The sequence below is a fragment of the Saccopteryx bilineata genome, chromosome 3, assembly GCF_036850765.1.
Source record: "Saccopteryx bilineata isolate mSacBil1 chromosome 3, mSacBil1_pri_phased_curated, whole genome shotgun sequence".
Taxonomy (NCBI): domain Eukaryota; kingdom Metazoa; phylum Chordata; class Mammalia; order Chiroptera; family Emballonuridae; genus Saccopteryx; species Saccopteryx bilineata.
The window spans coordinates 71,957,963-71,985,917 of NC_089492.1; the positions used below are offsets into that span (position 1 = coordinate 71,957,963).

The 27,955-nt window shown below is 38.2% G+C and overlaps 1 protein-coding gene across 1 annotated transcript; it reads left to right on the top strand.

The window, feature by feature from the left end:
- The first annotated feature begins 156 nt into the window (after positions 1–156).
- On the top strand, positions 157–27,955 carry PI15 (peptidase inhibitor 15). Its single transcript, XM_066264692.1, has 6 exons — positions 157–207; positions 766–1,073; positions 22,869–22,987; positions 23,944–24,076; positions 24,200–24,315; positions 27,799–27,955. Exons 2-6 carry the CDS (start codon positions 801–803, stop codon positions 27,932–27,934), a joined length of 777 nt encoding a protein of 258 aa, XP_066120789.1. The 5' UTR covers positions 157–207; positions 766–800; the 3' UTR covers positions 27,935–27,955.

Below are 27,955 nucleotides of genomic sequence, written 5' to 3' on the forward strand. Positions count from 1 at the left end.
TAAGAAAGACTGCCCTTTCTGGACGTTGCTGACTGTGACATATAAAAGCTGTTAGCTGCTCCTGTAGCCAGCAGCATTCAAACCTTGCAGACTTTTGCTCTCAGAGTTTGTAATAAGACACACTCCTCTTACAAGAGTTCACTACAACCTAGCAAAGAACTTTACATTTTTGGAAGAACAAAATATTCATTTTGGCATTGTGCAGAGGTAAGCTCTTTAGCTCAACAAGTTTATTTTGCATGCATTGATTTTAAAGTAGCTCACTTTTTTTTTTAACTTTTAGAAATGAGATTAGATGATTATGGCACTTTTGTATGTTTCTATCACTTGGTATTCATATGTCTGGGAGACCTTCTCAGCACATTCTCTGTTGTTACCTGTGATGCATTTTTCCCCCTCTTCACTCTTAAGGTGAATTTTAATTCCTAAATATTTCCCTCTGACAATACATTGGCAGTAATACCTTCTGTGGTCCAGGCATGTGGGACAAATGGCTCACATTCATTTTAGGGTTAGCAGTCATGCTGTGAATTTCTCTCTAGCTGTAGGAAAACTCCTCTTAGGAAACTGCCGCAAAACACCAACTAAAATGTAAGGAGACTCCTATAGGTTTTCTCCTAGGCTTGAGTTCAACATGTGTTTGGATTTTTTTTTTTAACCAAATCAAGCAATGCTCCCAAATGATCACTTGTAAATCTCTTACCCTTCTGGCCCCATTTCCCCCCCTCTTTTCATAGACCCTAATTCTCCCTTTCTGATTTAAAGCAAAGTGAATTCGGTGGCTCTCCTCCACCCTCAAAATGAGAGCAGCCTCTGCCGTCCGCAGCGCTCTCCTGCTCTCCCTTCTCTGTGAAGCCAGTGCTGTTGTCTTACTCAATTCCACTGACTCATCCTCGCCAACCAATAATTTCACTGATATTGAAGCAGCCCTGAACGCGCAGCTAGATTCTGCGGACATCCCTAAAGCCAGGCGGAAGCGCTACATTTCGCAAAATGACATGATCGCCATTCTTGACTATCACAACCAAGTCCGGGGCAAAGTGTTCCCACCGGCCGCAAACATGGAATACATGGTAAGAGAGACCCTTTCCTTTATGTTCAGCGTGAGATTTCTTTCTTTAACGTGGACTTTGAAGGAACCTCAAGGGTATTTCTATGTTAGGAGATACTGAGGGGGGGGGGCTTTTTTTTTTTTTAACACATGAACTCAAGAGAAGGTCTAGTGTGCTTGAGAAACTTCATCCCTGTTTCAGGGTAGACTTCAAGGGGAGTGGGTCTGATTGTCTTTTGTGAGTTCCATAACTCCGATGAACCAAGTCTCCTATAGGAAACATAGGTAAAAGTGAGGTATGTTGATGGATCACACTTGGAAGGTCCACTTTAAAAAAATTCACATAGAAAACTTGGGGTAGGGGGCTTTGTTTAGGTACTAGTCATAGTTATCAGTTAAAAGATTTCTTGAAAATTATTTTTTCAAATTATAGGTTTCACATGCATGATTCATTTTCTGGGTAGGTGTCTTTGCCCTTTCTTGGACAAAGCTCTTTCTGAACTAACCTCCCCGTATCCTCAGAGGACATGCTGACTCTCTCCTCCTGGTGAGTCTCTATGCCTGGTCCCTCAGTTAGCAGTGAAGCCAGGGTGCGCTCACTTGCACACTGTTCCAAACTTGCTACGAACACATTCTTTGCTCTTTTAAAAATAGCCTCTCTGTGTTTAAATCATTTTACTTAGAAAGTTTTTGAAAACGTTGCTGTTGAAAGGATGGATGTCTTTTTAAAGTTTCTTTATTTTTGGTTTTGAATTTATGCAAGGCTATGGTTTAAATTCCAGCACCTTTCAAGAGCACAGCTTGGAGCCTATTTAAGGCAACAGAGACCACCAAGATGGTATTTCTAAGATTGGGTGGGGGAGGGTGGCAGTCCCACTAACAACTTTCTGTAAGGGCCAATTTAATATTTTGGGATTTCTATCAGATTATAAAGTAATCTTATTATATTGAAATGAGCTTTTCAAGTTTGACTAATTGCAGATATCAGTCTCAGGAAGTACAAAGACTTGCCAAATGTAAGAAAGTCATGGATCCCAGAAGTGCAATTTAGACCTTATAAAAATGCATGTTCCTAGGATATTTTTTTTAAAAAAAAAAAGAGAAAAAGAGGATCTAATCAGTCCTAATGTATAGGGAGCATTGTAGTTTCATGATTAAGCACATAAGCTCTGGGATGTAAATACTTAGGCTTGAACCCCAGACCTGAAATATAAACCGAGTTGGATGCACAGCCTCATTCATTTTCATTGTCCCTAATATGAAGAGAATGGTAGTACTGCCCCACAGGGCTGTCATGAGGCATGTATGAGTTGAGTGGTAGAGCAATTAGACCAGAGCCTACCGCAAAATAGATGGTTCATGAAAATGAGCTTTTATGGGTTTCCGTGAACTTTTTGCGGAAGGTGGCCGGTGAAAACCTATTCAAGATCTAAAACAGCAGAAGCAGTTATGTACATTGTAGAGGCATTTCTAGAGGGTGATATACAGACGTAGAAAGAAGAGAAACAAATGTTTTCAAAATGACCATAAATTATGGAGTAATGTGCCCAAGATTCTATGTGAGCTAAGAAATGTGTAAGATCCAGATTATGGGTTTAGGGAGGAATGCCTACAGGGGACCATATTCTCACACAGACTAAGATGAGACTTGAGGCAGCTGAACTGGTTTTGGAGACAAGCTCACAGGGATGAAATTCTAACCCTGCTGCTGACTTTATGGCCTCGTGCAAGCTATTTAAGGTGCTGAGACTCAATATCCCTACCTTTAAAATGGGTATGATGATTTATATAATAACCCAGCAGTATATAATTCAATTCACTATTTTAATGATATGGATGAAAGAGGTACCATCATGAGTGAAAGCATGGGGGGGGGTCCAACACAGTAGAAATACATTGAAGAAAGTCACATTTTTCTAGTTATATCTTTTTCCACTGATCAAGAATTAATTCATTCCACATGTATTTATCTAATTGCTTCTACACGCCAAGGACTTGACTAATTGTTTCCATAGATGACCTCATTTGATAGCTCACATTTTCCCTATGAGGTTAAGATTGTGATCTTCATTTTATAAATGAAATTACTGAGACCTATAGGAGTTCATGCATAGGCCAAGGTGGTATGGGTTGTCATTTGTATGGACCAGGATCACTGGAATTAGAATTTAGTTCTGTGTCATTTCAAGCCCATGCTTGTGTTGGGAGCATCTTTTCATTTAGATCTAGCAAATGTTCTATTGGAGGAAAGCCCTGGAGATGTCAGGGTATCTTTATTTCCTTCTTTAGATTACCAGCTGATGCCCCATAGCATTCGTATTCTATTTGTTATTTCTGTCTTATTTGGTTTTCAAATACAGGTGCTATTATATTTGATTTATTTTGTAAGAGCCAAATATAGTGCTTGTTAGATAGTAGATGCTCTATAAATCCCCCTTAACTCAGTAAAGTTAATGAGAGATAGTAATTAGAACAATTAAGTTGCTACAATTAAGTTGCTACAAAGCAACTTGAATTGTCATGTAAATATTACGTAATAGTTCCTCCACACAAGTATTGATTAATTTAATATTTATCAAGCATTTACTATATGGTAGGCACTATTGTAAGCAGTAGGGAAACATTCATGAATAAAAAAGACTCCATCTGGGGTGGGGAGTCAGACAATAAACAAGTAAAATACATAGCACATTAGAAGATAATAAGGTTCTGAAGCAAAATAAAACAGGGTGTGGTAAGTTTGTGAAATATAGTAAGGTGATCAGGGAAGAGCTCAGTGAGAGAGTCTGGAAGAGAGGGGAGGGAGTGATTCATACCAACAGGGGAGGAGAGAGTAAGGAAGGGCAAATGCCTGGAGGCAGGACTAAATTGATTAGTTCAGTTAGAAAAATATGCTTAATATAGTGAAATGGTAGAACTCCCTCAGTAATCATAACAGGTAGCTTGTAGGTCACAGTGCAGATGTGAGCCACTTTCCTCTCTAGGTCAGGTGAAAAATACAGCTCATAATTGAACACTGTCACCTTTGTGTGTGTGTGTGTGGGGGGGGTAACAGAGACAGAGAGAGGGACAGATAAGGACAGATAAACAGGAAGGGAGAGAGATGAGAAGCATCATTTCTTCATTGCGTCACCTTAGTTGTTCATTGATTGCTTTCTCATATGTGCCTTGACCGGGGGGTGGGGTGGGGTTACAGCAGACTGAATGACCCCTTGCTCAAGCCAGCGACCTTAGCCTCAATCTGGTGAGCCTTGCTCAAACCAGATGAGCCCGCACTCAAGCCAGCAACCTTGGGGTTTCGAACCTGGCTCTTCCGTGCCTCCCAGTCCAACACTCTATCCACTGCACCACTGCCTGGTTAGGCTCACTTTTTTTTTTTAACTCATTCATCATTGATTTGGATTGTGAGTGATTTGAAAATGAGTTCAGTTCCTAACTCTACTATGTATCTCAAAAACTCAGACACTTGGCTCACTGTGGTCACCAGCCAGGTGCTCACATTTTCCCCTCAGTGAGTGAGTCACCATGTGGTCTCACGGAAGATGCCCTTCCGTGGGGCTTTTCCTCACTGCACACACCTGATTTGTAGTTCCATCCCTCCCTAGCTTTTCTTTCTGAGCACTGACTGTCCCATGCCATCTCCTTTTTCTAATGTCACTTCATTGATGTCTGCTAGTCTGTCTAATCCTACCCTTCAAGTTGTAATCCAAATGTGTGTCTTTTGTTGATCCTTTGTTGATATTTTTTACGATCACAAGCACATTTGATTTCTTCTTCTTTTGAAGCCCCATAACCCATATGTTTATTGGACTGCTCTCATCAGAATCAAACTGGGTTTATAGTTATTTCTATATTTCTTGCAAACTTCTTGATTTTAAGTTTCAGGATGCTAAGCTTATGCTTAGTCATCATCATATCTCTGTTTTTAAGTCACATTAATTTTGATATGACAGTCAGCCCTCCATATCCACGGGTTCTCCAACTGTAGATTCAACCAACAACAGATCAAATATATCTGAAAACAATCTGTTATGTTGTTGCTAACATGTATTCGGTAGTCAGACCTACAATGTATAGACATTTTTTCTTATAATTATTCTTTAAACAATAGAGTCTTACAACTATCTATGTGGCATTTACATTATATTAGGTATAATAAGCAATGTAGAGATGATTTAAAGTATACGGGAGGATGTGTGTAGGTTCTATGCAAATATGAGAACATTTTATATGAGGGACTTGACCATCTATGGATTTTGGCATCTGCAGGGGTCTTGGAACCAATCCCACACAGATACTGAGTAACTACTGTATTATTTACATTTTAATAGAAAAGGTCTTATCATTTATAATAAGATTTTATTCCATACACCCAAAATAAAAGCTTTTCATAAGTTCAAAGAGGAATAATATAGATAGAGCTTAAGATATGCAAGTTGAACTTCTTTACTCTTGGCTTCTGTTCTCCAATTAGTTTGTTGACAAATTTCCAGAGCTCCTTGGACACCAACTGCTTTTCATTCTTCCTAAGGGCAGCTTAAACCATGACTCTAAACCACAAACCACACTAGTTTCTTAGGGTAAGAATTATCCCCAAAAGAATGAAATTACAAGACTCACACATGGAGTAAAATTTGTAGAATAGTCTTTGAATCCAAGTCAATTGAATAAATTAAATTTAAAAAATTTGAAGTCCCTCCATGAGAATATGAGCTCCAAAGGTAGCAGAACTCTGTGTCTTTAAAGTGTAAACAAAACAGTAAAAAAGAAAACAAACAAAAAAATACTCCCACTAAGTATATAATTCAGTATAATACACTGCTGCCTAAGATCGATGTAATAAAAGAGGTCCAGAAAAATACCATGGGAGAAGTCAAAGAAAGAATTAACAATCGCTAGTTGGCAAAATCCTAAAAAGCTCCTTGGAAGAGGAGCATTTGGGATACAGGATTGGCTGTTATGGTAGGTAAAGTGAGGCACGAAGGAGAAAGCACAGTACATCTACCATAATTTTGAGAAGTTTGAGAAAAGATTGAGGACCACTCAATACAAAAGCACTGGAAAGCCTGTGTAAGTACAGAGCAGAGTGAGCAGTGCATTTTAGAAAGATGATCCTGGCAATTGATGGTGTTCAGACTGACAGAGAAAGTGACAGGCAAAGTGGCACTGAGTCAGTGATGGCATTTTAGTAGGCACAGGTAGGGGGAGCCAGGCACCTACATCTATACCCAGTGACAGGTGTGAACAGCGAGGTGAGGTGCAGTGCATGAGATAGATAGCCGTCTTCATATCTAGTATAGAATGGTGGAAAGGCAGTTGAAGGGCAGCATGAAGATAAGGATGGCTATGACCTGGACAGCTCAACACTGAAAATAAAAGAGTAGGTGCAATGTCATTCCAAAAAGCCAAACTAGCTATAGTGATAATATGGCTCATTTCACTGTGTGGTGCCTGCAGATGTTCTTGGCAGAGCCAAAGGAATACAGCATGCAAGGCTTTCCTGGAACAGGGAAAAAGAATTGTGACCAAGCCACAGCAGGTAGTAACAAAACTGAAAGCATGACTCAAATGAATAAATGCAGAATACATTAATCCACCCTCGAAAACAGTCAATAAACGATTTGTCTACAATAGTTTATAGCTTGGTAATAATGAAAAAAATGCTAATTTTATTTATTTGGGCTTCATATAAAGGAGAATGTAAATAATGGAAACTGCTTTTTTTTCTTTATTCAATAGTTAACCAAATGCTTATTTTTGGGGAAAAAAAATGAAACCATATATTGTCCCAGATAGCATATTTCCTCTCATTTGGGAAGGATAACTCAACTTTCCTGTTATAAACATGAGTAATCTGATGTGCCTAACCTAAATCTTTTCAATTAATGCTTTTATGACCCCTATAAAGCCTCCCACAAGCCCAGCCAGCTAGCCAGCCAGCAGGGAGCTGAGAGAGATTGCTGACAGGTAGGCATTTAGCCAGCGCTCTCTCGGAACTCCACATTCCTGTTCTCGATGGAGAACCTTTCCAGTGTCTTGGCCTCTCATGGAGACTGGGCACGTTGCGTAGGAATTTTCTTTGAAGGTGCATGTTGCTTAGTATCACTGAGTGTTGTACACGAACGCTCAGCTTTCCACGTATGGAGCCAGCTGAATGAAAGCTCAGAACATTCTGTTTGAGACCATTCTGCGTACAGGCTCCAAGAAGCGCAAATGTAAACACACGGACAGGGTGCGCTTCAGAACATCACCATTAGGTGGCAGACAGAGAAGCTGTGAATCACACAGAGACCACATTGATGGTGACTGTATTTCCCAATAGTCAATACTCTTTTTTTTGTGTGTTAAATGATATTTAACTAAATACAACAATGCAGAAAAAGAATTTCATTGTGTTCCTGCTGAGTTTTGGTAAGACGTAGCACCATATCTGTTCCACAGAGAACACTCAGCAAGTATCTGTGGAAGAAATGAAGTGTTCTAATTTCTTCTGGGCCTCTGTATAAAGAGTGTAGGGCCCCAGTGCTGGGCATTCTGCAGAGGGGACTGGCAGGGAGTGCAGAGACACCTTTCTTTGGCAGCTCTGTGCACAGACTAGCATGCAGGCGCAGCAAGGAGCTCGCGGCTGGGATCACGTGAGGTGCCTAGATATGGACTCTGGATGGAGAGTCTGGGAAGGCGTCTAGAGGGAAACTATTTCAAATACTAAATAAAAAAAAAAAAGTAAAAGTTCTAGGCCTGACCTGTGGTGGCGCAGTGGATAAAGCGTCAACCTGGAAACGCTGAGGTTGCCCGTTCGAAACCCTAGGCTTGCCTGGTCAAGGCACATATGGGAGTTGATGCTTCCTGCTCCTCCCCCTTCTCTCTTTCTTCTCTAAAATGAATAAAGTCTTAAAATTAAAAATTAAAAAAGTTCTACAGGAGGGAGTTAAGGAAAAAAAGAACGTGTAAGTGTGAGAGCATGGTGCGTTGAAGGCACGGATAAAAATTCAGTGTGGCTTGGCTGGAGAATAGGAAGGAAAAAGTAATGTTTGACGAGGCTAGGGAAGGCATTCAAAAACTTGTGTGAGTTTTAGTCTAAGATCAAAGTTACGTAATTAATTTAAGGTTGTTAAGCAGGTTATTTATATCACTCATTTGCATTTCAGAAAGGTCATCCTGGCTCCAGGAGGAGGTAGGGATTGGAGAGAAGTGGAAGTAAAGGCAGGGAGCATGGTCCAGCTCAGCGATGGGTTATTTACTTTGTCAGTCTGGCTGAGCAATAACTGAAGCCTCCATAAAGCTTAAGGCCAGAGGAACATGACAAAGTAAATTTAGGGATCGAATCAACAGGGTAAGTGATTTATCTGCTGAAGCAGTCAAGGACAATGCCTTTGTTTTCGACCAGGACAACTAAGTTTCTCTAAGATGAAGAACACAAAGTAGGCCTGACCTGTGGTGGCGCAGTGGATAAAGCGTCGACCTGGAAATGCTGAGGTCGCCGGTTCGAAACCCTGGGCTTGCCTGGTCAAGGCACATATGGGAGTGGATGCTTCCTGCTCCTCCCCCCTTCTCACTCTCTCCCTCTCTCTCTCCTTTCTAAAATGAATAAAAAATAAAAAACAAACAAACAAACAAACAAACAAAATCTTAAAAAAAAAAACACAAAGTAGAGAGGCCGTCACGTGGTTTCTCAGTGGCTGCAGGCGTATCATCCAGGGACACACAGACAGTGGTTGAAAGGACAGTTAGGGTGTAGGAGGGCATTTTCTTCTAGAGCGATTTTCACCCGGGGTGCTGCAAGAATTTTTAAAACATGCAATACCTGATTATTTATTCAGGGGCACTAACCTCTTTTCTCTTAGATTGTCAAAGAAAAAAAAATGACAACCGCCAACACAACAATAGCCATCTGGTATAAATGAATCAAAATTATACCTATTTTTTTTTTGCCAGACTGGCAAAAAGTAATATATATTTTGGTGTGCTGCAGAATTTTAGTAATTAGTTTATGTGTGCCATGAGATGAAAAAGGTTAAAAATCGCTGACATTCTACAAAAAATTTTGGGTGGGCATATGCTTTGGTAATCAGAATGGACCACTTTGCATAAGGGGCAGAGATGTATCATGGAGACAGCATGGATGGATGATTTTCTGTCTGGGAATCAACTCAAGAATTTTTCCAAGAAAACTTCATGTGTTTTGTTTATAAGAATAAGTGCTGAGACTTAAATCAACATGAATTCAAATCTGTTTCAGGGTCTAAATAGCACCAGGCCCATCTAGTCCTTCTGACACATTCAGAATAAGGTATTTCTGGAAATGAATCAAAGGACTTCAGAGAAATAGAAGCTGACTAGCTGGCTGGTCTGGTGTCCTGCATTTAGTATATCTGAAAACCATTGACTAGTTCGTCAGTGGCCATTAAATAATCCTGAACTTGAGATGTTTAATTGTCTATGTGCATTTCTGAAGAATAGTGGGGAAGGGCAAGGCGGAGAAAGACTAACAGCTTAAACCAGTCAAGAAAAGTGTTTGGCACAACATATATCCTACAATAAAGTTCAGGGGACGGGGTTCCAATGTTTCCAGTCTGTGCTACCCATACTGTCTAAAGTCAGGTATCAAGCATTTTTTTTTATACAAATATGAAAGAATGCCTAACAAGTTTGTTTTCAGACTAAACTTATTATGACTTTTAAAATTTCACACCACATACTCCAAACTGAAACAGCTCAGAAATGTTACTTAAGGACACATTTTTTTTCTCCTAAAACATGCATCAAATTCATATTTCATAATTTCATTAAATATGAACATTCTCCCAACTCTATGTCTCTGCATTCCAGGGAGATCATGTTTTCAGCAGGCAGTAGGTAGGCGGAAAGGCATTCAAATCCCTCCAACCAAGTGGGCAATGGCCAGATGGGGGTTTGCATGTGTGTCACAGGAGAGTTGGACCATCAGGAAATCAGTCATTAGATTATTGCAGCACTGAGTTCGCGAAAAAATAAAACCAAAACAAACTACAGGTGAAAATGCCTTCCTGGCTCATAACTAGGAGTATGAAATGATAGCTGATGGGTATTATGTTTTCCTAGAGAGGAGGACTCGTGCTAGAATCCACCAACAAATGATCTTAAGATTTAAAGATAAAACATATGTGAAAGAGGAATGTAAGTTGGGGAAATTAATAAGCTTTAAAACTTCTAAAATGTTCCCTAAGTTTTATCTTCCACAGCCTGATGTAATTTGTTCCTGGAAGCAAGCTTCTTGTTATCTATACACAATTCTGTTTCTGATTATTTAGTTGCTTTTAGGGTTTTCTGTTATCACATGATCTGATTGTATTCTTAGTTGAGATTAAAGCTTGATATGTCTTAAACTTCAGGCTGATAGATAACATGATCGAAGGGCATCTTACCCTGCTTCCCAAGGTAGGCAGCTTTCTAGTTCTCTGACACCACTACCATCCAGGGTCTAACTAATGATACCCACCATTGCATACACCCTTGTGCTGCTAGAGTAGGGCTACTGTACTACTCTTAGTCACTATCTTGTGTATAACCTTCACGACAGTCAAGAGATGGCAACAATTTCCTCATTGAGAGACAGGAAACCTGAAGCTTGGAGAGCATAAGTAAATTAGCCCAGGTCACAGAGCAAGTAAGTTAATGTGGTGAGAACATGACTCTCTCTGACCCCAAAGCCCACACTTGGAGAGGGTACAATACACAGTCCCCTTCATGTGTTCATCTCCTGCTCTAGGGAATTTCCCTACATGCATTGCATCTGAGAACATCACTGAATATGAGAAAGCATTTCCTCATGTGGAACCCAGCCTTGCTCCCTATACTCTTTCATGGACACCATGTAGGAAAATGCTGCATTACAATAGTGCTTCAGGTCTTTGAAAGCTGTGAACATCTATGTCTTAGACCCCTGACCCTGGTTACCCAAATCTTTCTTAGCCTCCAGCCCTTTTGTGTTAAATACCTGTATATACCTCTGCCAGGATCCTGAGTGTTTCCTGTTAGGCACAAAGAGATTTTCTTATTGAAAATTCTTGAAAAAGTAGGAATTATGTCATTAAGGAATTGGAGAATGGAGGTACTCTCTAACTTGTTACCCCTGGGAAGCAGAGTGGTTATGGTAAAAGAAAGACCTTTCACCTGGTGGTCCTCCCTGGTTTTCTTCTGACATGTGTGGGTTATTCTAATATTGAGGTGCTTGAAATTGATGTGGCCTTCCCAGTACAGGGTGGTGATGACAAAATTTCCCCCATTTGTTCTTCTTCTGTGGACACATTCTAAGGTGAGGTTGGCAGATGTGGTGGCTGAAGTTCTGTTGATTCGTACCACAGTCTCATCAACTAAGTTCTATGTAGGTCCAATGTATGTTTTAAATACAGGATTGATGTTTTTATGGAGGCTGCCTTACTTTAAAATGTTCTTGATTTTCTTTTCAAGGTTTTAGACTTTCAGAAACTTGCATATACAGTTCTTTCACATGTTACTTTTGATACCTCAGTTAATAAAGCCATCTAGAGCTCCTGTGATTTCTAAATAAGCACTATGAACACCATCCATTACCTTTGTGTTTATACCCCTGTGAGTACAGACTACGTGTCTCCATTACCAGGACACGTGTCATTCTCAGCACACGTGAAGCCGGCTTATGTGTATAGCAGCACACAGGACTGTTTTTCTACCCCTCTCACCCTACTTCTGTCCATCAAGCTTACAGGCAGAAAACATCTTCATAGAGTTTGGTACCCAGTGTCTGTGACAATGAGACACTTTCCTCATGAAATTTTATGGTTATCAAGCCTTGAATTAGACCAGAGTTTAAAGGAAAAATACTAATGTAAGTGCTTATAAGTGAAAATTAACAGATGTTATCTACCAGAAATGGTCCCTTCTTCCAAAGCCTGCCATTAGTGTGTGGATTTAAATGGGGTTGGAGAAGGTGAATAGGTGTGGGAAGGGGGCAGAGAGGAGCATGGAGGCCCAGGGTCTCTGTGATCAGAATGACTCACCGCCAGATTAGGCTTTAGATAACGTGTTAACCAGAAGAACACAAACTCACTCTATAAGAACACATTCAAGGTCCCCAACTGGTAAACTTGGATTCAGGAGATCCAGGGCTAGGCTGGACCTTCTCAAAAGTTATCCTGGAGTAATTTTCTCATGAGAACCCCACAATGTGCTTTAAGAACTACTGTAGGTCATGGTTCAGGACATGTAGGTCATGGTTCAGGACACAAAACTGAGCTAAGAAACATATTTTGTGGCTCAAAGAACCATTTATTTATCAGCAGAATATATAGAATACTAGGCTAACCCCAAAGAATTATTTCAGAGACAACCTCTATATTACCACAAAATGGCACTGAAGACTCACTCCACACCTGCTTCCAGAACACATTATGTCGGCATCGTGGGTGAACTGCAGATGGCTGTACAGGGAACATCTCTTACATGGGAGTAGAGTTGACTGACAAAGGACATGGCAAAAGAACAATCTTTTAGTAGCACACAATTCTTCTGTAGTTTATATAATGCATCTCACATTATACAGGGGTGGGTGAAAGTCGATTTACAGTTGTGAGTCTGTGAAACAGTTTATTCTTGTATTATTATTTATTAATTGTTGTATTCTTAATTTGTATTACAACTATAACCCTCTTTTTACCCTGTGTATATATGATGTATTATATAATAATGGATTTATATTTATATAATTTGCAATTAGTCGGTTATTTATTTGCTAGTGTTTTTGTTGCATGTCTTTTCCCTGAACTGCAAGGTGGAGTCCATGTCAGTCGTGCAGACTGTTAAATTCACAGCACCCAGTGCCTCCCAATGACTATTCATTTACTGGCTGCCTGTATGAAGGACTTACCTAGAATCCTATTGGTTAATAGGAAAACTTGCAATGCTTGCATTTTCCATTGTTGAGGACAGAGCAGCTGTCCTCATGTGGTCAGCTTATTGCAAGGAGGTTTGAGGCAAATGTAGTTCCAGGGTCACTATTTCCTGCCACCATCCATGAATATTACAAGGAAAATGACACATGTGTAGGCGTGTTGGTGATAATGGTAGCCTGCATTAGAGTTCATAAACTGTAGCCCTATCAACCTCTCTAATTAGTAGGTATGTGTGATTTACTTTGCAGTATTGAACTGTACAGAAGTTTATATTTTAAAATTTTATTTATTTATTTATTTTTTTTTTTTTTATTTTTTATTTAGTAAGTGGGGGAGGCAGAGACAGATTCCCACATGAACCTGGACTAGGATCCACTGGCAAGCCCACTGGGGGCAATGCTCTGCCCATCTGGGGCCCTTACTCCATTGCAAGCGGGGCCATTTCTTAGCACCTGAGGAAGAGGCCATGGAGCCAACCTTCGTGCTTGGGGTTAACTTGCTCCAATCAAGCCATGGCTACAGGAGGGGAAGAGGAGAGAAAGAGAGAAGAAGAGAGAAGTGAGAAGGGGAAGGGTAGAGAAGCAGATGGGCGCTTCTCTTGTGTGCCCTGACTGGAATTGAACCCAAGATTTCCAAACACTGGGTCGATGCTCTACCACTGAGCCAACTGGCCAGCGCCAGACATTTACATTTTTAAAAGTTAACTGCCAACATGTAAAAATTGAGATGTTTCATATGTATATCAGGATTTCTAGATCATCCTGAAAATAGTAACTTCTATAGACATTGAGCCCATTTTCAGCTTCTTCACAATTGGTTAGAGAGGAGTAGCCTCTTTGGGTTGGACAAGCATGCTCACTTATCTCTCTCTCTCACTCTCTCTCCCCATAGAATTGTCCAGATGAAGCAGCAGGTGCACATTGTCATCTTATATCCAATACTACCTTACTCGTCTTCATTACTAGACTATCGCCCCAATGCAATCATTTAGTTTGATTATATTTACATAGAGTTTTGACATTTTTCAAAGCACTTGGCTGAGATAAAGTTTCAGTTAGCCATGCATAGATTTAAAGCATTGAGAATTTCCTGTTATTTTCTAATCACCAATCTTATTTAAACATTCTTATCTCAAATTCTGATTTTTTTTTGCTTTTATTCATGCCTTTATTTATTTATTCACATGAAGCACTCCCTGAGCTAGAATTCTCTTTCATGCCCTGGCCAGTTGGCCTGGTATGTGGATGTCCCAGGTTCAATTCTCAGTCAGGGAATTGAACTGACCATCTGCTTCTCTACCCCATCCCTTCCCCCTCCACTCTTTTCCCACAGCTATGTCTTGATTGGTTCAAGTGCATCTACTTGGGTGCTGAGGATGGCTCCATGGAGCTTTCATCTCAAGCACTAAAAGTAGCTTAGTTGTGAGCATGGCCTCAGATGGGCAGAGCATCGGCCGCAAACAGAGTTGCCGGGAGTCTGTCTCTCTGTCTCCCCTCCTCTCATTTGGAAAAGAAGGGGAGAAAAAAAGAAGTCTCTTTCAGTAATCCAGATATCATAGGGTGGTGGCTTTGGCCAGGTGTGGCAAATAGTGGTGACAATTAGTGCTTATCTTCTGAATATACAGGAGTTTGAAGGTAAGATCAATAAGATTTGCTGGTGGAGCAAATAAAGATCATGAAATAAAGAAAAGACGGAGATGACAACTAGATTTTTAGCCTGAGCAGCTAGAATAGCAGGCTGTAATCTTCTGTAAAGGGTTGGATAGTAAATATGTTCAGCTGCGCAGGCCTTATGGTTATGTTGCCACTTGTAAACTTTGCCTTTGTAGCATGGGAATAGCCATAGCTAATACATGAAGAGGCAAGGGAACAGATTGGTGACTCCTGAACTAGAAGGCAGGCAATGCCGTTCACTGACAGGAGGAAGACTGCAGGACCAGTAGGTTATGGGTGGGGAGTAAAGCTCAACTTTGGACAAGTTACATGGAGGTTTAAAGTTGCTAGGTGGGTAAATTAGTTTGGAATTCAACTGAGAGGTATAGAGATGTAATTTGGAGTAAGAATACCATCAGCATATAAATGGTATGTCAATTCATGAGACTGAATGAAATTATGTAGGCAATAAACATGGATGAAACAGAAAAGAGAGAGAGAAAGAGAGAGAGAAATGGATGTGGCCTGGACCCTGAGAACCCCGAGAATACAGAGGTTGAAGAAATTAGGAGGAATCAGCAACCAGAGGACAAGGCAAGTGTGGGGTCAAGGTGCCAAGGAATGGGCATGCATCCAGGAGGAGCAAGTGGCCAGGCATGTCATAGACTGCTGACAGAATGAGGGAATTAGTGACCGGGAAATGGGTATTGGTGAGAGGAGCCGGATAGAGTAGAGGCTGAGTGGGAAGCCTGCCGGGGTCGGGCTGGGGGTCTACAGAAAGAATGGAGGAAAAAAAACCTGGAAATTCTCAAGGAATTTTATTGTTATAGAAAGGAGAAGAAATGGTGCAATAATCAGAAGATGAAAAGGCATCAAGAAAGGGCTTTTTTGCTTGTTATTGAGAAATGTACGCTGTTGGCAATGAATGGTCTTCTCCAGAACAGCACACTTTCCATCATCTCTTTACAGAGTTTACCTGTCCTACCTGCATGGAAGGTGGCATTTGCCTTACCTGATGGGAGTCTTCATGAGCTTCTTAAATGTTTAAGAAATGCTTAGGATCCCACTTTGATATTTTATGACATAATGTGGTCCCATATTTTATATTTATTTTTGTGGCTTGAGAGAATTTTTTTTTTTATAATTTTATTTTTTAATGGGGTGACATCAATAAATCAGGATACATATATTCAAAGATAGAGAATTTTTTTAAACAAGTTTCTTTAACTCTCTGCTTCTCTCAAACCATTTAATTAATCAGTGCCAGATAGTTCCTTTCCTCTCCTCCGCCCTGCTTCCTCCCACCCCACCCCATCCCTCTCCAGCTTTCCTCCCCAACACCCAGCTCTGCCCTACTGTCTGGTATATCCAGCTCTGAGTGTTCTTTATTGGCATCTCACATGCATTTCTACCTAATGGGAATAAACCCACCAATTTCAAAATAGAACCGCAATCATGCCCATGATTTAAAGCTGTTTTAAAGTGTTTTAAAAGCTTTTGGCTGGCCTCAGGGGAAATAATTTTGTCATCACTTAATTTATTTTTAATGGGTCTTTCTCACTTCTGTAAGTCAACACTCCTTTCCCCATTTGACTAAACCAGAAAAAGATCAAACAGTCCTAGCTAAAATATTTTTAAAGAACTTCAAAACTTGTCTATCTAAATTGACTTTACTTTTTATTGTAATGTACAAAGAATGGCCACATAAATGTCCAAGAAAGTAAGTGTCCACAGCACATGCCACACTGTCTCCAATGCCAGTGCCATCAGGGCCAGTTTAAAAATACATCTCCAAAAACTCAAAGTGCAGTATTTTCATTTAACATTTCATGTCTTTGACGATGGATTCCAAATGCATAACAGATTTTTCAAGAGCTGATTTTTATTATTAAAAATAAGGTTACTGGTCCTTCCTTAATTTCGCCTGCATTTTCTAATCTTTGGTCCTACTCATCAATTTAGCAAGTTCTGACAATCACATTCTTTAATGTTTGTTACTAGTAAGTTTAATAAATGTCTTAAACACCATTTATAGTTTTAATATATTTGATTGTTTAAAAGTATTTCGATTGATTTATTAAAAAGAAAAATTTCCATGTATTTAATATTTTTTTCAAATTGTTTTAATTATTAATTCTCAGAGAGAGGATAGGAGAGGGACAGAGACAGAGAGAAAGAAACATTGATTTGTTGTTCTCTCTATTCATGCTGTGCCCTGACCGATTGAACCCACAACCTTGGCATGTCAGGATGATGCTCTAACCAACTGAGCTACCTGGCCAGGGCCATATTCAATGTCTTCAAAGTCTCAGAAATACAGTGACTCTTAAGTTCCAAATATTGCAAATCTGTTTTAAAATTTTAACAAGTTTTTTTTTCATTTTTAACTTCAAATCACAAATATCATTAATTACTCATTGATATATTTATGTTGAAATCACAAGGCTAAGCTATTGCTTTAATAGGCTACATTCTCCTAACCATTAAAAATCTTAATAATATCAAATATGCACAAGTGCCTTATCTAGAAATGGCTATCCATTTTTAATATCTTAAATTTGATTCTTTCAAACACTTCTATATTAAATTCTTATGTTTGGAATTTAAAGATGTTGCCCGTTTTTTAAAAAGTGTCATGTCACCTCAAACAATGTTGGGGATATACTTCTGAGTAGTTTTCAGTTGCCATCTCGTTAGACTGAATTCCTTGTTGTCCAGGGATACTGGCGGGGATTTAGGAAGGGAGCGTCCGATGTCATTGCGCTCCCTGGACCTGGCTGCCACTCTGTTGTGGATACCAAAACTTACAGCAACAGCAATAAAACCACCTCATCCCTGGCTGGAGTGGATCATTCTCTAATTCTCCTGTCTACTTAGGAAAGTCAACAACCTTCTCCCCTGCTGCATCATTCTCTGACTCTGTTTTGTATTTCTTGGGCTCAAGCTCTAAAGACCTCTGAACTTGATGAGAATCTGCATTCCTGTCATATCCCTCCTATCTCTTGGAGCCACAAGTCTTTCAGATATTTAAATGACATCAGTTTGAGTTCTGCATCTCTCTCATGGCTTAGTCCAGTAATGTGGTTGCCACAGACAAGGTGCTGACTTTACAAGCAGAATAGCTCATGATGAACATGTGAGTCCAAAGCTAATTCAATCAGTTTAAGAGCTGACCAACTATATGGCTTTTCACAATAAAGAATATTAAGAAACCATTTGGATCAATAGGGCACACCTACAAGCATATGCATGAGCTATCTTTATTTTATTATTTATCTAATTTAATCATTACATACAACTTCTAGTGGGTCCAGTAAATGTTTTGTTTTTTTTTTGTATCATGCATATTTTTAATTTTTCCTTGTTTTTAGGAGGCAATATCAGATTTTTAAGTATTTACAAGTAAATTATCTTTAAAAGTATCTTATCTGTTTAGAGGGAAGGCAAAATGTTACATATGGTTGAACAAAAGCTAAGTATGTATCAGGTGTTCAGTTTTTCTAACAACAGATGATAATCTATTATAATGATATATTTAGTAGGCATTCCATGGAATGTTAAGTAATGTGCATGTGTGTCCTTCTTTGTTCTGTTGCTGTATTTTTAGGGAATAATATTAAAGTCATTTCAAATAAATGCTAGATACTCAGAGAAACTCAGCAGATGCCCATTAAGCAACAGAAATATACACACTAACTTAAATGCTTAGCAATTTACGTCTTCATTCCCTGACCTTTGATAAGTTGTTAAACTTCTTTCAAGTGTTTACCCTGGTGACAGTCATAGCAATTTAGAGTTTCTGATTGGGAAAGATAACTCATATTGGGCCACTTTCTATAGCCCCCAATTTGTTTGCTGAAATTTCCTGTTGTTATTAAATAAAGTAATCATTGCTTGCTATTTTCAAAACTCAAAGACATCTCATCATATTAATACATTTAAATGCTACTAGAGATTACAGGGATAAATAATTTACCCATCTTCTCATGGGAGTTGTAATCAATGAATACAGACAGCAGATGCAGCTCTTAATTTCATCAATAGATGTGATTGATATAATTCCCAAATTTCAGGTTGTCTCTAATCAAGCTGTATAGTCCCTTCTGTACAGGATGGGTGTGAGTCCTGCTTGGGAACAGAGAAGCAAAAAAGGGTACAGGACCTTCTGACTTACAATATAGTGGGCATCAACGGGACAGTTGATCATTTTCACAGGGAGGCAAAGTGACCCATTCTCAGTGTGGGACTTGGCCAGCCCCCCTCAGCCTCTCCAGCATCTTCCTCCAGGGACCTGGAGACAGGAAGAAATCCCTCCCACCAGTTCCCTTGGAGTAAAAGCACCACACAGAGACAGAAAGGGTTATTCCTCCTCCCTCATCACTACCTTCTTTCAAATTTTAATTGTGATGTTTGTACATAAAAACACCTAAAAAGCATAGGTGTCAGTAGTAATACATTATCTTTCTGTCAAAATCCTTATCATAGTTAACAACAAATGCTCACTTAAGATATTTTTCAGGCATAAACTTTTGGTTTATCTTTTTAACATATACAATACTTCGTTTTTAAATACAAGTTGTGAATGAGATAGGTTCTGTAGATTTGTTTTTAAATTGAATTTGCATGTAAGTTGAAACAGGTACATTTACCTACTAAATGCAACTTAGATGTTTGTCTTAACATAATATTTATTTTTACATTCTGTGCCTATAGATACTTAAACAGTTTTAAACCTACAGAACCTATCTTGTTTGTAACCAGGGACTGCCTTTCTATGAATGACTATAAAGGTAGGATTATATATGCTAATTTTTTCTCAAATTCTTAACTGCCTTAAACATTTTTAGTACTTTTAAAAAGAAGTTTTACTCTTTTTCTGGTATGGAATGGGCTAGAACTGAGCAAGTTGTAGAAGACCAAGAGAACAGAGATCTTCCTGGCTCTGTGGTGGAGCTAGTCAAGTAAATTAAGTTATGAGAAGCTGAAGATGAAAAGTACCCTAGAGATGTCCTCATCTAATCTTATTTTACAGACAAGTTAACTGACAGGCTCATAGTCACAGAAGATCTTCGCAGTAGAATCAGGGTTAGAACACAAGATATTTTATGCTTAGGTCAATGTTATTTGTGCCATGCTGAGCTGATATTTCAGGACAAGACTACTCAGGTGTTTTTAGCAGTTATTGATCTGAGTGCACACTACATTTCAATATGTAAATAATACTTAGATGTATTTGTTTCTCAAGTGACTAAAATCAGTTAAGAATTTTCAAGAGACAAAATGGGTTGATGTCACGCCATCTGGAATTACTTTGTTACTTAATTTTTCATTGTTTTGTATTTCAATGAACCGTGACCCATATGTCATAAATCCATATTTTATTCAAAAACAGCTGAAGGATAAATAATAGATAAATTTACCACAACCAAACAAATGCTTTGAAACATTAATTTTAGTGCTAAGATCCTATGATTTTCATTATAAATTTATTTTGTATTGTTGATATACTTTGCCCCAATTTTTACAAACAAAGCAAAGGAGAAGTTTGAAGTAATCATTCATAAAATTTCTGTCAAATAACAATTATTTTAATGAACTAAGTATTAACTTTGGAAAACGTAGTACAAATTTTTTCTAATAATTGGAAAAGAGCATATCAATCAGAGAAGAATACATAGACACTGAAAATATTATAGAGTGAGTATTATTCATTTAAAATTTTTTTATTCATTTGACAGAGAGAGAGAGAGAGAGAGAGAGAGAGAGAGAGAGAGAAGCATTAACTTGTTGCTCCATTTTGGTGTTCCATTTAGTTGTGCATTCATTGGTTGCTTCTTATATGTGCCCTGACCAGAATCGGCCCATGATTTTGGCACACCAGGGAGAACACTGTACCCACTGAGGCACCCAGCCAGTGCTGAGTATTATTAATTTTGATGCTTTATTTAACATTGATTACCTATATATTAAAATGGGATTATGTAATACTTTGTCACATTTAATACACAAAATGGGCAAATTATATTCTTGATAACTAACAGTGCGTCTTGCTCTACAGCTTCTTGAGTAAGTTTTCTCCATCCATGGGCAAAGAAGACGTGGCCATTGTCACTTTAGAATTATCCCAGATCCTTTCTAAATAATTCCGATTCTGTATAAACTTTGTGAGTGAGTTTATTTTAATGTCATTCTAGATCAGTATTTGTGAAATGACTGTTTTTCACATTTAGATGACTTCTGAGTAACTAACCAATCTCTCTTGAGAGCAGCTGCCCTCGCTTGCTCGCGTGGAAATGTCTCTCAAAGGGTTCATCTATTATTTTTTTTTCCTTCATATCTTATTTCAAAGTCACTAAGTTAATTTCCTTTTACTTACATACATTGTTATATTAAATAAATCTCTGTATCCCATTATCCTTGAGGAAAATTATACCTTTTTACTGTTATGGGCAAGCAGTCCATGAGTTGGCTGAAAGCTTATAATACATAGTGAACTAACAGCTATTAATGCTAATGTAGGTGAGTCTTGCTTTGCTCCACACAATCTGGTGGAAGATAAAGTTACCTGCTGGAAAAGAAGGATAAGATCAGCAAGCCTGTGAAAAGTAGGAAAACAATGACCAGTAGAAGGACATCTCCATGCCTTCCTGCATGAAGCTTCATGTGAATTTGAGCAATTATAAAACTATCATTTCTTTTTCCCCCAAATATACTACAACCCAATGTCTAATCAAAATTTGATCAACTTTGGCCCTGGCCGGTTGGTGCAGCGGTAGAGCGTCGGCCTGGCGTGCGGGGGACCCGGGTTCGATTCCCCGCCAGGGCATATAGGAGAAGTGCCCATTTGCTTCTCCACCCCCCCCCCCCCTTCCTCTCTGTCTCTCTCTTCCCCTCCCGCAGCCAAGGCTCCATTGGAGCAAAGATGGCCCGGGCACTGGGGATGGCTCCTTGGCCTCTGCCCCAGGCGCTAGAGTGGCTCTGGTCCCTGCAGAGCGATGCCCCAGAGGGGCAGAGCATCGCCCCCTGGTGGGCAGAGCCTCGCCCCTGGTGGGCGTGCCGGGTGGATTCCGGTCGGGCGCATGCGGGAGTCTGTCTGACTGTCTCTCCCGGTTTCCAGCTTCAGAAAAATACAAAAAAAAAAAAAAAAATTTGATCAACTTTTTTCAGACAGACTAGTATATTAATATTTAAATAATTTAGAAAGTGTCATGAATTTGAACTAAAAATATAAAAATTTAAATTATTTTTTACAACAAGTAAAGACTTCTCCGAATTGTATTTTCGTTCAGGATGAATTTTGAAATCATTTTTCTATATTTATATACAAGAATTACAAATATTCTCTACTTTGCGTTTTGTACCTTGTAACTTGCTAGAACATAGATGATCATTTTAGTGCCGCTTTATTAGTTGGCAGGCCCACACATCTCAGAGCTTGATCTTCCCCCAGCTTTGGAGGTGAGAATGCCAATCCATAGGGTAACTAACATAAATGTATACAAAATCTTAGGCTCATTTAAACTTTGTCCCACACAATGAAAAAGTTATTATACACCAATAACACCTTTGTCAATTTAAATTCTTTCCTTTTCAAGAACAATGACTATTTTTCTTAATTTATTTAATTGAATTATAATATACTGTATTTTAATAGCAGCCCCCTGTGGCATAGGCTAGTTACTCTTTATCATGGTTTTGTTCCAGTTGATACAACCAAAACGCAATTCTCCTATTATTATTATTATTATTACAAACAAAGATTCAAATGATATAAAATGTGAAGGCTCCTTGGGACTAATTACACCATAATAGAGTTTGACCTTTGGAAGTTGCAGTATAATTAGACATTATTCCTTTTGATCAAGATTTGAATAATTTTGATCATCCTAGCTTTTAAGATGTATGAACTAGCATGGCTCCTGGTGGCTATGAAGAAGATCCTAGGGACATCAATTGGCTTTGCTGGATTTGAATGTCAGTGGGAGGTGTCCCCAGGTTACATCTAGATATAGTGTTTCTGTTAACCGACCTTTGACTAAAACTGATGTCTGGACTTTAGATCTGGGGTACAATAATAGTACCTCAGTTTTTGATAGTATAATCATATTACGTTATAAAACTTTAAATAGCAATGTATCTGAAGTTGCTTTCCTTTAGTGAAAACAGGCTCGGGAACCAGTCTTAGGATATACTAGTGCCCTTTCTTCTCTCTCACTATCAAACCTGGTGAAGCTGAAGGCTTTTTCCCCTTCACAGGTTTGGGATGAAAACCTTGCCAAGTCTGCGGAGGCTTGGGCAGCTACCTGCATTTGGGACCACGGACCTTCTTACTTATTGAGATTTTTGGGCCAAAATCTATCTGTACGAACTGGAAGGTAGGAAACAATTTCACCAACACCATTTATCCACATAACTTCATTACTTAAGGACTCAAAGGGGGAGTGACACCAGTTTCAAGTAATAACAGCAACCATTTTTTGAGTGCTTACAATGTGCCAAGCTATTTTAGATGTCTTCAAGGAGTATTTAATTGGTTAAAAGGGCATAATAAGACCAATTTCCCCTTTTACCCTTGAAAGACCCTCCTTTATCCTCTATTTTTCACTATGTCACAGAAGTTTTGAAAGGAGCAAGCATATGTTATACCCTGTATCCCACTTCTTCTACCTTAAGAAAATCCTTTGACTGTGGCAGAAGCCCTTCTTGTGTGCCTGCAACTTTCTCATGGTTCCATATATCTGTGTGTGTATGTTCTATAAATTATACACATCTACATATATATAATATATGTGTACACACACATACATATATGCAAGTATATATAACTATGAGAAATCCGTTCCCAGTGATAGAATAATTTTTCTACCATTGTAAAATGTCATCATCCAACATTCCAAAGACCCCTTCTCTTCCATCTAGGGAGGACAATCATGTATGCTGTTATTGAAATTAAGTGTTAGAAGTTTAAAGAAAAAAGACACACTGAGTTCTAATATAGCAACTACTTTTATATATCAATTCTTAATTATGTATAAGATACCGATGGAAGATTTTGACATAGATAAAAACAAGATAAAGATGATGATTCCTGAAATACTGGTATATCTGTTTTTGAAATGACCAGACACATGCTTACCCACATAGAAGATTATGAACTCCAGCCCTGGGCATTTTTATGTTGGCCCTACTTGAAGAAATAGAGGTGGTAATGGTAATAGTGCAGGGTGGGCATGCTCTTGATTGATCATGTATAACCTGCAAAACTAATGTGACTGCTGTGTGTTACTACCACTGCTGTGTTCTAAGTTCTTGTCATTTTCTTGGCATCTAGATATCGCTCGATTCTCCAGCTGGTCAAGCCATGGTATGATGAAGTGAAAGACTATGCGTTTCCATATCCCCAGGATTGCAATCCCAGATGTCCTATGAGATGTTTTGGCCCCATGTGTACACATTATACACAGGTTATTTCAATTGTCTTGTTAATTTTTGACTCATACTTTTAAAGAATGGTCTTAATTATTTTGATGAACATGCATTTTTCTTAGCTCTGACTTCAGTCATGGTGTATTGGTTTATTTTTGCAGATGGTGTGGGCCACCTCCAATCGGATAGGATGTGCAATTCATACTTGCCAGAACATGAATGTGTGGGGAGCCGTGTGGCGACGCGCAGTCTACTTGGTGTGCAACTACGCCCCAAAGTAAGTCCCAGGTGGCATGCTACTTCCTTGAACCTTTCCCGACATTAAATATCTTCAGTCTAAGAGATGTTTTAATATAAGTAAGGACATTACCATGGCCTTGAATCATGAATCCTCCATTATTACCATATATAGAAGGTCATCAGGTTACAACACAATTCCATTCCTATGACAGTGACATTATGCGAATTTTGGTGTAAGTCGAAACACACCCTAGCCTAAGTCACTTACCTATGCTAACACAGCTGTAAGACACAACTAAGCCACAGAAAAAGGAAAGGGACATAAATACACTGTACTGCATATTCTTCTGCCATGCAACCAAACTCGTTCGCCCACGTAGTCTATAAGTACGATGCTAACGGCGTGAGCCAGAACACCCATGTCTCAATTTTTTTAAAGTTTTTATGGGCATGAGCATTGTAAATTCAAAACATCGTATGCCAGACTGTCATACCCTGAGGACCCCCTGTTCCTGAAAAGTGATGAGTTGAAGATTTCTTTTTACAAGAGAAGGGATTCTGGGCTAAAATTGATGGCAAAACAATCTGAGTGTGGAGATTCACTAGTCTTCTCACCATCTTTCCTTAGTCATGGTAACTGTAAAATACATTCTACTTCCAGGCTTTTGGTAGCCACATAGGTGACAGAACACAAATCTCCTAGGGAATTTATCAACACCACCGTATTCCTGTCTCTCTGTGTGGGAAGACCAACTTACCTTTTCACTAGGAAAGCAAAACAAACCTCTCTTCCTTTTGTGTTTAAGAGTAAAAATTTAAATTTTAGTTTATTAATTCCATAGGTGCTTAAGGAGCGTTCAATATCAGAAGGGGAAATTTATAGACTTCTTTTTAAATTGAGCCTTTGCCATGATTTAAATTTCAGTCTTAAAAATTAGTAATTTTTATCCTCTGGTGTACATAAAAAGTACTATGAAAAATCTTTATAAAGATTCTAAAATATGACCATATTTACAAGCATTTTTTTTTACAATAAATAAATACATGTCAACATTTGGGTAAAATGCTTTCTTGATCATGATAAGTCTTCAGATGATAAAAGGTTGCAGTATTTATTCATGAGTCTGTTCCCATTTGGAGTACATACCAAAATGTGCAAAGGATTTATGACACTCTTGGTGTTTTCCAAAGTAAGTCCCAAACAAAGATTTTCTCCAGCATTGCCAGTATGGGGAGGGACTGAGAAAATGTTCCACAAACAACTGCATTACTCATTTATGTGGTAGTACGCCAGTGTTTTTGCAAAGTTAGAAAAATAGCGATTTCCCCGATGGACCCCTCTTAACAATTATTAGAACAATAAGATTTGGAAAGTAGAGTGTGTCAGCATTATGAGAAGCATTAAGCTGCCATTTGTTTGACATTTTCAGTCTCATTCCTTGTATTTTCCCATTAAGCTTATAACCTTCTTTCTGACAATAAATAGGTCAAGGAGTCCCCAAATGATGAAAGACATTTTTATTTCATTCACTTAACTTTTAGTTTTGGCCAATGAGTAAAATCCCTAGTACTATCGATGAAAGATTTGATTGTTTTATGGGTCCAAGAGATTAAAATACTGTTTATATCTTATATTTGTTGTAATAAAAAAACATTATATTGAAACCTAGGCAACAAAGAAGTTTTAAAATTCTGATTGATATGTGAATACAATTCTTCCAATGCCAGTATGAAGTTATCTCAAGCCTAACTGTTATTAAGAAGAAAAAATAGGAGAAAGAGGGAGAACGAGAGAGAGATGAAAGGAGAATTTAATTATTGGACTATGACAAAAAATATGCTTTTTAATTGAATGATTTACTATTGAATATAATTAATTTATCTTCAGTCAATAAAAATCTGTGATTTATGTAAAATTTTATAACAATGTATAAGGTTTACATATAATAACATTCTATTTCTAAATTTATGTTATGAAAAGTATGTGCTGTATAATTTCAAAAAGTTATGTAGAATAAATAAAAATATATAAAATTAAAACACCATAGACTTGATAAAGATATAGCTTTGGAAAAAAATATCTAGGGAAATAAGATTTTTAATATAGAATGGAAGAAATTAAGACAAAGTAGCAAGCTACCTTTGTAAAAAAATGGTCTCCCTCGAATGTTCCTGAGCAAGCTTGTGACATGATCAGAATCATGCTTGAGGAGGCTTATCCATCAGAGTGTAGGATAAACAAGAGAGGGGTGGGCAATCTTGGAATGCCGATTCACTGTACAATATGAATAGTTAAGCAGCATGCTTTTCATGTTTATGGATAACTATTTTCAAGATTAAACTGTGAATTTTTAACTGACTGACATAAGCAGGCGCCTCCATGTCCTTTAGATGCACTTCCTGAGTCACTCACTGCTCGGTCTTACTTGTGTTCTAAAGAAGATGAGAACCACCTGTCTCATGTTCTACCCTGACTTTTTATTATTGGCAACCAAATTTTCTCCTGACCATTCAATTTGTTTTATGTTGTTGGCAATGTTGCTCTTTCTTAGGACTCAGTTACTAATCACCAGGCTATAGAAAATACATTTTTTACTCCCTCCTTTATAATTAAAGAAACTAAATAACAATAAGGCAATGTGGCTGTTTTCAGCATTCCTAAATAGTGAATTGATGCATAATTTTGACCCTGGTCATCAATACAGATAAAGAAAAATACTGAGAACACAAAGTCATTAAGTTAATTATATTCATTATCAAAAAATGAATAACACACAAAAAAAGGCTGTGAATGTACATGTGGGAAAAAGTTTAGAAATCACCTTTCATTTCTTCTGGGAGCCATTATTCTCTTACTATGAGAATGGAATTTTCCATGTCTCAGTTTATAATGAGATTCTACAATAATTTGAGATTTTAGAGACAAGTCTTATGAACATTTGTTTTTTTTTGTTTGTTTATGAAAACTTCCTGCTCATTTCCTCATTTCTAAACCTCCAAGAAAGTACTGTGTGTGTGTGTATAGGTATATATTCACACACGTGTGTGTATATGCATGTATATGTATAAATATATGTATATGCACATATATACATACATACACCCATATATACTATACCTATATTTTTACTATCCTTAGAATTAGTGTGAGTTCTCTACAGTGAATATGGCCTATGTGCCCTAGAAGATGGCTAAGGGAAAGAGACAGATGTGGTAACTGAATGAGCATTAACCTTATGTCAGATGACTATATTATCATTCATTGTAGTGTACTACTTCTTAACGGCAAATTCATATTAACTCAGAGAGAAAATGTTTTAAAAGTAAGGTAGAATAAGTTACTGTATAAATAAGAAAAGAAAAAAAACTTTCAGTGCCTTTCAAAAATGATAAACTTCTCAGAAAGATCACCATGTGTCAATAGATGGGATCATGTGTTAAACATTTTAAATGAAAAAAAAATTTTTTTTAAATGAGCAAGTAACACTGATGTGGCCATTTTTTCCTTTTTTCTTTTTAGGGGCAACTGGATTGGAGAAGCACCATATAAAGTAGGGGTACCGTGTTCAGCTTGTCCTCCCAGTTACGGGGGATCTTGTACTGACAACCTCTGTTTTCCAGGAGTAACGTCAAACTACCTGTACTGGTTTAAATAAGCTTATCTATTCCTCCAGGAA